Source organism: Callorhinchus milii, unplaced genomic scaffold (assembly GCF_018977255.1).
Source record: "Callorhinchus milii isolate IMCB2004 unplaced genomic scaffold, IMCB_Cmil_1.0 Scaffold3, whole genome shotgun sequence".
Lineage (NCBI taxonomy): Eukaryota > Metazoa > Chordata > Chondrichthyes > Chimaeriformes > Callorhinchidae > Callorhinchus > Callorhinchus milii.
In genome coordinates, this window is record NW_024704744.1 from 22716681 (window position 1) to 22729009 (window position 12329).

At 36.2% G+C, this 12329-nt stretch overlaps 1 protein-coding gene across 9 annotated transcripts in view; it reads right to left on the bottom strand.

Annotated features, from left to right (window-relative positions):
* Window positions 1-12329, bottom strand: part of agbl5 (AGBL carboxypeptidase 5) — a 46468-nt gene that overhangs the window by 12335 nt on the left and 21804 nt on the right. For 6 of the 9 annotated variants that reach the window (XM_007900420.2, XM_007900426.2, XM_007900418.2 and 3 more), the window contains one exon: window positions 8615-8815. In XM_007900420.2, coding sequence (XP_007898611.1) covers window positions 8615-8815 — 201 coding nt within the window. Of the gene's footprint in view, window positions 1-2795; window positions 3889-4493; window positions 5208-8614; window positions 8816-10930; window positions 11041-12329 lie in introns of those variants that run through there. The other 3 variants (XM_007900425.2, XM_007900423.2, XM_007900427.2) reach the window with 3 other exon arrangements.

The window sequence follows — 12329 nt, forward strand, 5'->3', positions numbered from 1 at the left end:
CTATTTGAATGAGATAACAGGAAAACTGGTCAATTTTTTAATGATGGGAGATATTCAGGTCAGGTAGACAGGTTTGACAGTACGGGCCTTCTTGAGTGCAGTCTAGACTGACACTCCAATGCAGTGCTGGGGGCCCTAGTCAGAGTTACTATCCCGTCTGCCTCGTTGGTGGATGTTAAAAATCCATGCACTATCCAAAAAGGGAGATTCTCCTGGTGTCCTGACTAACAATCCCCCAGATAAAATTGGTTATTCACTTCATGGCTGTTTGTGGGACACTGCTGTGTGCAAATTCACCTTCACATACACAGTCACTATACTCTATAGCAGTAGTGTGCAACTTTTTGGTCAGCCAATAAAATACATCTTCTTGATTGAATCTTATTCAAACAAGAAAAAAATGGAAACACAATATTGAGTGAACACAGACTTACCTAAATAGACTAGTGTGAATGTTCAGGGGGGCACTTCTTGATGGCCCCTCAGGACATTTCCAGCCCGCGGATCATGAGTTGGCCACCACTGCGCTATAAAAACTTTGTGAACTGCTTTGAGATATTCTCAACATAATAGGTACAATACAAAATGCAAGTATTATCATTTTAGATGAGATTTAACCTGGTTTGGACCCAAAGCAGGTGTCATTACAAAACAATCAGTGAACTTTTCTTTCACATAGCCAAATAGGTTGCTAATAGGCTAATGCAATTTTTAAGTATCCACTTAATGGTGGATGAAAGTTCAATAGAGACGCACAACCTCCTCATTCCCTGTATAGAAAAAGAGGTTTAACATCTACCAAGTGCTTCCTAATTGAACTGATTAAATTAGAAAGTCACTAGGTGAAGAATTTTAGGTATGATTTTATATTGGGTTAACCAGTTGCTTGACACATAGAGAAACCCATCACCATGCGTAAGAGTATCCAAACCAGACTGATAGTTACATATATGTATGCAACCCACACACGTAAATTTCTGTGTCTCAAATGGAAATGTGCACTTGGAGGGACATACCCTGCTTACCTAATTCCAGAGAGTATTAGATACAGGTTTGTGCGTAAAGGCTTGGGGAGCCCAGAGTATGTATTGTGTACTACTGGAGATCAACTAACAATTTGCATTTGTATAGTGTCCTTCACCTTGGCATCTCAGATTGATGAAACCAGCTAAAACTGCTTTTTGCAGAAAACCCAATGCTTTTCCAGCTAGAACCACATTAGGACCAAAGCTTCATATGAGCTTTGGCTCGCAGGGTTAACAGGAGCCAAGTGGGGAAGGATCCCTGGCCCCAGTGACTGATCTGCCCCTCCAAGGCCTGCTGACAAGCCAGGTTGGCTGATCTCCAGACTTGATGCAGATTCCTAACACTGGAACAAAGCTAACCGGTTGCATGTTATACTCTTTGGTTTGTTATAAACCTTGTGATTGCCCCCCACATTTAAGAGCTATATTCTCAACCTCCAGTTCTGAAAGTCATATTTTCACCCAGGGAACACGTCTCACTTGTTTAAATCCAGAGCATAATGACATATTGGGAGAAGGCAGGCTTCACAAACAACACATACTGCTGGAATTGAATCAGCTAACACTAAAGAGTTTAGCACCCCCCTTCCTGTTGAAGATGGTATTGGCTTTCAGAGGTATCACAAGTCAAGTAAGCGTGAAGAATCGCAGCCCATCCCCTCCCCATTAAGTAGCCAGGGGTTTTTTGCTTTATAGAAAATTCAATTATATTCCTAAAATGAATTTTGGTTTGTGACTCTGAGATTATATATTTGTAGTAGTTTAAATAAATGCTGATCGTGCATACAATCACAACAGGCAAAAAGGTAACATTACAAGAGAAAGTATGCTTTTTTCATCAACATACAAATAAGTTTATTTACCAAAAACACACATCTAAACAACTTCCACAAACTCCACATCTTAACAAAAATGGAAAAGGTGATGAGGAATTGGCACAACAAAGCAATTGACACAAAAATGTAAAATATAATTCCATTATCCAAACTCTTAAATAAGGGTTTCTGACATTTGTAACAAAGCAAAACATCCAAGAATTGAAACAGGGAAGAGATGAAAATTATGAAATGGCCTGAACAAACTGAACACATCCTACCATTTTTCTCATTGCTTTTGTGTTTGTGCTAACATGAATGATGGTTCTGTCTTAGAAACATAAACTTTTCTCCTAGTATTACTTTAGTTTTTTACTTAAGAAACTGACCACAGTTTCTGCATTTTGCAAAAGCTGTGGTGTGGGATTTTCAACCCTTACCAGTTCATAAATGACTCTATGAACCTTTTGTTACCTTACACAAAAAAAAAACATTTTCCCTACTATGGTATTTCAAATGCAACACAAAATAAAGTATTAATTTTGTCTGGTCTTTGAGCAGTATAGCCTTTGAGCAGTATATTGGGTATATCAAATGTATATCCAATTTTACACAAACAATTCCTTTTAATGACAAGTTATTGTTAATCACTCCCCAAAGCCTACGTGTCAATGGGAAACAATTATTTGAAACTTTCATTAAACCAATGACCCTTTTACCACACCTGCTAATTTTCTTGTCTGACTAATTTTTTGACGCACATTTTCTTTCCACTGGGGACACTGTCCACAGGCACCAGTTACTCTACGTTTCCTTACAAGAGGCTATTATTTCTGTTTGAACCATGGCAATGTCATTGGACTGGTAAAATATAGGGGCATTACAGCTGAACCTAATCCCGCCCCCACCAGTCTACATCCACAACATATAGACCTTCATCAAGGAAAGCGGGGGGGGGGGGTATCACTGAATATCAATAAGAAACAGAAGCCCTGGATGATATTTCCCCTCTTTAACACAAGGCACTGAGTCCAGTAAATACTACTACCCATACTCTTTTTCACATGATATTAATGAATTAGCACAGACCTGAGATTGAACGTTGAATTTTGCGAGTCTGTATGTTGATTGCATAATCTGGCTGAGCAACCAACAAATTCTTTACTGTATTTTTTTGTCACTTAGAATAATCAGTGTACTGATAAATCAGAGTAAATAAAACCACAGATCAATATGCTTCCCATGTCCATTCAAATCAGATCAATGTAATATTTCTGATTTCAATTATTGTGAAATAAAATCACTTCAGATTAAGCCTGATCCGGAATGTTTTTTTAAATTTTGTCTTTGTTTCATGCCCATGCTCTCACTTGTTCTCAGTAGTTTAGCTATTGCCATTATGTTTTTTGGTTGCATTGTGGAAATCTGACAAATTTTGATTTGACTCCATCACTGAACTATTACTTTGATATTGAAATATATTGCTCAATTATAGAATTCGTTATTATAACATGTTCAAATTAGAATGAATTGGTACATATTTGGGGAAAGATCAGATTTTAGAGCAAGAGCAAACAGAAGGCAGAGGTTGAGTAGCATCATAAAAATACATTTAAGTCTAATATTGGTAATATGCAAAATACATGTACTTATGCCCTATTCATTTGGAAGATTAAATTTTATTGGATAATTTAGACTCCAAAGAAAGTATCATAAACTATTTTGAGCAATAAACTGCATCAAATTACTACCAGATGTATTTATTATACATATACATTATGTCGTACAACAATTAAAAAANTTGTTGAGATTCTAAAGTGGTTGTGTAAAACCTTCATTTAAATCAATTTTCTTTAAACTGAAGAGGTTGATCTTTACTTCCAAGTAGACAAGTAAGCAAATTGACTCATCTGCATGACATGTCAAGCTGCTACAGCTTGAAATTCTGATGAAATCTGAACACCATTTGTTCAAGTTTGGTATTCAAAGATGCACCCAGTTTCAAGTGTTGATTCTGTGGGAGGGTGGAGCTGTTTTGGTTACACTGCCTTCTTTCAGATAGGGAAAAAATATAATTATTTTATCTGAGCTTTCCCAAACAAAAAAAAAGCAAGTGGAATGACACTTCACCAAGCTAAATCTTAGACGTGCATAAATTAGCTGAAACTGATTTCATTTTGAAGAATTGTCTTTGATCTAACTGAAATGCCATATAATCATCAAAGGGGCTTATGAACGAATACAAGAATCATTGGGATTATCATTTATTTTTAGCAAGGGTTATACAACAGCAAAAATCTGATAAATTATTTTTGCAGCATTAAGATAATATTGGAAAATATCACACAGGTTCATTTTTGATCATTTATAATTTTAGTCAAGGTTGGCCAATGACTCAATATGCTTAAGGTTAAACAATAGTATGGGACTGCATTCCAACTGGCATGAATCAAAATAAACCTTTCATGTTTTCTTTTGGTTAGATCACTGTTTCCATTCCCATCTCTTCCTCCTGGCAGATGTATCAAAATATATCCTCAACGAGCAAAATATATAGGTTAAAACTAATTTGGTAACCAAATTACTAAAAGTGAATCACTGACTGTTTTAATTTCAAATATGCAAAGGAGGATTTTGAATACAAAGCTAGTTATTGTAAATTATTTTATTATTCTGCTTTTTATAGTGCACCAAAAATAATTTGACAGAATCATTGTATCCAGTAAGCTTTCTGTAATCTTAGCACTTTATGGGAAGCTCCTTGAAGATTATCAACAACTATATTATGTATTATAAATATACTAATTTAAATATGTCAAAAACAAGTAATCTATTAGTGATATTTATGTTTTGGTGGAGAAATTATGAATGTATTCAGCCTATAAAGTTATAAGAGCGTAGAAACCTATGTACACATACAATGCATTACATATAAGGTTCTTTGCTGGAAATGTAATTTGTAATGCACTGGTCTTCTCTCTCTATATACTTATCCTGGGGAAAGGATTAGTGAAGGAAATCTTGGTTCACTGTTTTTTTTAATTGTACAGTTACCATGTTAGGTATCCTAATGTAATTCATATCCATACTTACATCTTTTATACATTTTTGCTGTAGCTATCATAACAGTTTGCATAAGTGCAATAACAACCAATTGTCAGGTTGGCTGCCAATGCACCAAATTGCTTAAAAACAATTTTAAACTAATTCAAGTTGCTCCAATTATATCTCTACTTGTTCTATCTTAAGTCCCAACTGCAGTCTACAGCAATTGGGTTTATACACACAAAGCATCTTCATGGCTATACTGCACTTTTGCCTCTGTGAATGTGGCCTCCTTCTCCACTTCTTCTCCGCTCACAGCTGTCTAATAGGTTAAAAAATGTGTACCATTTGATGTCATTTTGTCAATTAAAAATAAACAGAATGTTTTTCTTAATTTATTGTATAACTTAATACAATAACATTTGGTTATCTAGTAATTTTAACTATTTTCTAATAAAGTAAGGTGGACTTAGAGAATAAGCAAAGGACTGTAGAACTGACTGCTAAATGTTAGCATTAAAAAAAAGTGAATTTCACTTATTCTATTAGACTACAGTTCGTTGTAAAAGATTGTTCCTATTGATTTTATGACTTTGTGCAGAAACACTCATAAGTAAATATTGTATGTTTTTGCTGTAAAAGCCTAAAGAGGGATATGTTTCAAAAGCCTAGAGTTGGGTAGCAGTGTGAAGTAAAATATTTAAAATAGAATGGATAAAATAGCATAGTAGAGCTATGGATACCCTACCTATATTATTTATATTCCCTAAATGGGCAGTGATAACTTATATGTGTTCCTGAGATGACAGCTAATGCCATGCGTGGAATATACATTATACCACTCAACTCTTCTTCATGGTTTCTATTCTTCACATACCTTATGCAGCATCTTGCAAGAAAATACCGGACAATAAAATATCCTAAAGAATAAATCTCAGCTTGTTATCTTGCAAAACAGGAGAATTAATATATTAATCCATATTGCTCCACGTTCATCCTCTTTATATTACAATGTTCGTTCTGGAGTTCATCTGAAACAACCTCAGTCTTATCAGTTCTTTACGGACTTTCTTGGCAATGCAAGAGGCAAGCAGGCAACCTTCTCCTATACACCATCTGTATTCCTTCCTTCCTGAGCTCCATTCACCAATTCTCTACAGTAGCATAGCTTACGTCTGGAACCCAGCAATGTAGGGATCAATAGTTTCAAACCCTTATTCCACCACAATGTGGCATTGCAAATCGGAATACTAATAAATTGCAACACCATACCAATGCCTGCAGTTGAGTAAAGTATCACATTCAATATGGTCCAATGAAAGTGCATTGCTTTCAATATTGGTTACTGTAGTTTTCAAACCAGATGATATTTTATTTTAAAATAGAACAATTTGGTGACAGATGGATTCAAAACTATAAATACAACTGAGGTTAATTAGGCATCCTGAACTGCTGAAGATGTCCTTTGTGTTTTTGGCAATGTTTATTAAATATATCAGCATTTCCTAATCCGTGCTTCAATCGTTTTTTTAAGCTTTATATTTAAGATTTCAGATGTGCAACATTTGGGGGATAGATTTCTGTATTTCTTTAAATACAGAAAACAGTTTAAAGAACAAATTTAAGAATTTGCCCAAATATTATACAATCTGATATTAATTCTTACAACTAAAGCTTTGTGGAAAATTCAGGATTCAGATGCACACGCCTGTGGCTATCTGATTGATACTTCAACTTATTTATTAATGCAGAGTTTAATTGGTTCTCATCAGCCAGGCTTAGCCAGGAAAGAACATATCCTCCAGCCCATGGACCAACTAATTTTTTCTCAATAAACTAAGCAGCAAAACCACAAACCATAGATGAGTCTGTTGCCTGCCTAATATCTTTCTGGTGTGAAATACAAAAGTAAAGGAAAATAATAATAATAATAATACAATGCTTTTCACTTCTTTCAGACGTCTCAAAGTGCTTCACAAAATATACTGTAAAGTGAATTGACTGTATATTTATGGGCAAAACACGGCAGCTAATTGCGCACAGCAGTGTTCTACAAACAGTCGTGGATTGAGTGACCACATTATTATTGTTTTTTAAGGATTATTATCCCCAGAAAAGCGATCCGCCAATCGACTAACAACCGAGTTCCTACCTACTGCGAGGTAAGCAGAGGCGTGTGGAGTAAAGAAACTTAGCCAACATTTCACCCTGCCCGGAATAGAACCCAGGTCTTTTGATTGCGAGGCGAGTGCTCTAACCACTGAGCTACAGAACTAAATATCTGGAATGGTAACAGTATCAGGTCTTTCAGTTGGATAAGAGAGGTACAGAGGCACTCACTTTTGATTTCAATGCTTTGTACTGTGACAGGTCCATATAATGAAGGCTAATTGGAAACAGTGATACTAAACAATAGGAAATAATTATAACATTTCAAAATAGGAAATATCCTCCGAGTCCATGTGTGCAATTACAGACCACGTAATGTATGAGTTAGGAAATAGAACACAATTCTGTGACAACAAACTCAAATTAATTGCCTACCTTCTCAAAGAGACAGTATCATTTTTTAAATAAAGATCAGACTATCCTGCTCTTCAGTATTATTTAGTGACAACCAAATTAGAGCATTTGCTCTCTTCCCTTTGCCCCCAAACGTTTCTCTACTCCAGAGGTTTCATTAGTTACTGTGGCAATGCACATCTTTTATCCAACTGGGGAGAACAAGCCCCAGTGCGGTTCTTAGTCAAATGTAGCACAAGAATAGCTCAATAATATCTCCCTATTCTCTTCCTTTCTTTCTTCCTCCCAAAGGTAGTCATCTCCAGTTAGGTGTTCCTTGCCGTTAAGTTCTTAGGGTGGGATATTCAACGATCCTATCCTAGATTCATACTTTGCTGCACAGTGGCAGGGTTGAAATAATTTAAATAGTTTAAATAATAATTTAAATTGTTTAAAATAATGAAAGGAAATGTTAAGTTAGATCTGCACAGCTCTTCCCCCTGGTAGCGGGATCCAAAACTAGGCGACATTATTTTGAAAATGTTATTATAAACACCAATTAAAAACTGGTTCAAAATGTATACACAGACATAAAGTTCCTTGAAATGTTCACATTTTTAATGTGTGCACTGCTTCAATATAGCTTATTTTATCTCCCTTAAAAGGATATTGTCTCTTTAAGGTTACGTTTTTACCTTTCTCTTATGTTTGTGTTCAGTGGAATTCTGTAAATATTGAAGAACAGCACTGTAACCACCTATGATTTTACTACTACTGCAAAAGGTATCATTAATAGCCCTAAATGGAAAGTAAAACAAATAACCCATTAGAATCACTTTCCTGGTTGTAGTAGTGTGTTACAGATTTATGGGACTAAGTACCCAAATTTGTGGAAATAAATGTACAAATTGACTGTTTTACGAAGACTGTTTTACTAAGATTCCACAATTTGTCCCACAATCCAAATGTAAAATTATTATACATTTTCATTCTGTTGTGCACACTTTCTCCCTCAATTCTGCTTTCCCCTTCCTTGCTGGCTACTATTCTTATTTGATGACCCCAGACTGCTGGTTCTTTCTCTCAAAAACTTCAAGGAAGGAAGACTGGGATGAAGCAGAGGTGACAAGTGTTTGCCTAAGGACTTGTTCAATAGTCTTGACTTGGGAAGGGACTTTAAGGGCGGGAAATACTTAGAAAAGTGTGGAGTTTGGATTGAATACAAACCTGCCATGCTGAAGGAGGATGGAAGACTGCAAGGCCCTAAACTGGAAGCCCGTGATGGGTCTCTGGAGTAGTTGAGGGAGACAGGCTGAGTGACCTGCATGAAGCGATGGGCAGGATTGCTACGCTGGCTGCTGGGATTGTTGGCTGCTGCTGCTCTCAGCACGGCCTGATGCTGACGACGCTTCTCCTGTGCTCTAGTTTCTATGTGAACAAAACACAAAGGCTACAAGTTTAATAAACAAAGAAGAAAAGCTCTATGTGCAACAATCTTTTGGGCTGAATACAATACGAAACAAATTAAGAGTTTATCTTATCTGTCAATGTATATAAATGTTGGATCTCAATACAAATGTGATTACGTAATATCTGGCAATTTAGATAATTTTGTGAATTATTTTGGAATAAAGTACAATTTGTGATCTTTCAGAACTACTGTCAGCCATATAAGTAATGCCACAATGGTAAGGTTTTGTGTGAATGCCCACCAAATAGCAGTGCCTCCCCCAGAGTGACATCTTGCAATCTCATGGCTGTGTGCAAATTGGATGCTATATTCACCTACAGAATGTACAGTCATTTTATTATTATTACAGCAAATCCTGTTAAGCTTTATGAGGAGCCCTCCCAATATGAAATGTCCTAATAATAATCTTTGCATTTGATATAACGCCTTTTCACATTGTTGAGGCATCTCAAAGTACTTTACAGAATATACTGTAAAGTGGATTGACTGTGTATTTGTGAGCAAAACGTGGCAGCCAATTTGGCACAGCAATGTGCCACAAACAACCACGGAATGAGTGACCAATTTTTTATTTGAGAGATTGCTGGCCAGGACACCGGGAGAAACTTTCTTCTCTTTTCGAACATTAGAATAAATATATATTAGAATAAACAGCACAGAAAGATTCCATTCGGCCAACTGGTTTATGAACAGTACCATGGAATCCTTAACATCCACCCGAATAAGCAGATGGGACATTGGTTTAATGACTCATTCGAGGTGACATAATTTTATTATTTTTCGATTTTATATATTTTTTGTACCATAATCTTGTGAAGCGCAGAGCAATTGGTGCTCTTCCATCCCAGAGATCGCATTTTACCAACTAAGATCGTGATTGAAGCTGCAGGCCCCAGCTGGCCACTCGGAAGACTGCAGCTTCAAGGGAATAAAGAGATTGTGACGGATTCACAAGATTATAGCACAACAATAACTATAAAACCCAAATATTTATTTACAAGATCCTGCAGTATCCATCACTTACAAATTGGATGTGTGTATTATTTTTTGCGGGTGACACGGATCACCACAATTTTTAGCCCTCAATATTAGGTCTCACTAAGATTTTAAAAACAATATTAGTTATTCGACTGTTCCTTTAAAAGTGCATAACATCCTACCTTATGATTGACCAATGCCCCAATGCTATCACATTGCATTAGTTACTGAAATGGTAACTAGAAGAAATCTCTTGCTCCCCCATTAACAGATACATATTAAAAAAACTATGTGCTTTTTAATAATAGCCTTATATTAAAACAAACAGGCAATTGGGTTTTTTAAGCACAAACCCAAAGTACCAAAGTGGAAAGGTGTATCACCCTTGTGTAGCTTAAACTGTAGTTTAAGTTCTGGAACATTTAGGGTGATTGCACTAGAATTATAATAATCCTTCAGTGAGGACATCACCCCTAATAAACTACATGAAATCCCATGGCTAATGGAAGCAAAATAATTTCAAAATAAAAGGCTATAATCCTATCTTGTAGTTCAGATCATGGTTATAGAACACTCAAAGTTTGCAAATGCACCTTCTCTCAGACACCAAATAATCACAGCCTAGTGAGAGAAATCAGTAGGGGAGAAATTATGTATAAAGGTCATATAATTACCCAGAAATAAAAATGCACTTCTGCATCAGAAGGAAATAGATAAATACACTTCAACATTATTTATGAACTGTAGAAAAACACTTTCCAAAGCATAAATTTAAAAATGTTCCAAAATTCTACACAAATATATACTTTACGATGATGATCTTAAGCACAAAACACTACTATTTCAGACCTCAAGATGATGCAAACTAGCAAATTAATATTTTTTAAAGATTTTGCCATGGATACTCTTTCATTTAAGTATTCTTATATACTCAACTTTAAAACTGAGTCAAAGCAATTAATAGCACTACTGCGTCGGCTCTGCACAAATCTTTATCCTATGGTACCCTCACACTTATTATATGCACAAGTTCTGTATTTCACAGTATTTTTGATATTGGTATCCTGATATTCATTCACTTAGTCATCAGCTTTAATATTTCATTTCCTTTAAAGACAGTTCAGGAGTTGTATTTGCGTCTTCTTTTTCTGAAGCTGTCCAGTCACACCAAGGACTTTTGCTTTCCAATGCAAATTTCTAACACCTGGGGGCAAAAACCATTCACGATCACACTTGGTATGTAGATTTTGTCTCTTATGTAAAACAGCCAGTAATAAGTTCTGTGTCTTTCAAGAGATATATCAACCATGAACTCTCTGCTGAAGAGAGCTTTTCAACCGCGCCTTTAGTCACCTTCCCCCCCCTCCCCCTGGCTCGGTCCCAGGATCCGAAACTGTAAAGCGCTTTGAGGCGCAGTCCGGCATAGAGGGCGCTATATAAGTCCAAGATTTTGTTGTTGTTGTTGAATATGATACCAATGAAGTTCCAATGTTAATCACCCTTCAGCAGTTTCCTATTCTGTTTTTCTAATATGTAGAAATTGCTTTGTCCACAACCAAGTTTGGTAGGATTTTGCTGACGATTCTTCCAATGTTTAATATGCTTCCCCAAAGAGCAATTACCCTCCAAGAGTAGCCTTTATTTTGCATCTATGGAAAACTTTAGACAGGGTCTAATAATGTGTACTAATGTAACAGGATACCATGGACAGATATTTAATAACTCAACATCATCAACAGCCCACTTCTGAAACACTTCCACTGTCAGTACCACATCCACTACCAAAAATATGTTGTCTAATACAGGGACACAATAATTTGGCTGGTAAAACACCTTATTCTAATTCATAATTGGGTTGTGGACCCTAATTTTTTTACCTGAACATCTAAAATCCAGACACTGCGGCATCCAAATCTGTTGCCATAGTTCAAATCACACTTCAAATTCCATTGTCACATTTCAAAACATATCATCGCAACCATGCAATTTTGAACGCGACAATGCGATTTCAAGGTTGCTGATGGAGCCAGCCATCTGCACACATGCAGTCACATCACTGATTCACATCACAGATGTTAGTGAATAATTTCTGCCTGCCACATCCAATATGCTTTTTAAAGTATCTTGAAAGTAAACCCTCCTGCCAAGCGTGCAATATAAACAGGAACTCAGACAGCACAATTTGTACGCCACTCTCCTGACATTACCTGGAGGAGACAGTTTCAGGAGCAATGTGATTCATTCAGGTTAACTGTATTGGGCTTTATCCCTGAAGGTCCATTCAAAGATCATGAAAGGAACAGTCTGGGAGTTTGAGCAGAGTATTTTAATGTTATTGAAGAGCTGGACTTTCAGTCTAATTGAAAGCTAGTTGGAACAGGCAATATAAACCCACAGCACATCATTGCAAATAATCCACATCAGTATAAATACAACATAACTGGAAATGTTGGTAAGGTCCTTGCGAAAGTCCAGTAACAAAGGCAGGAGTGT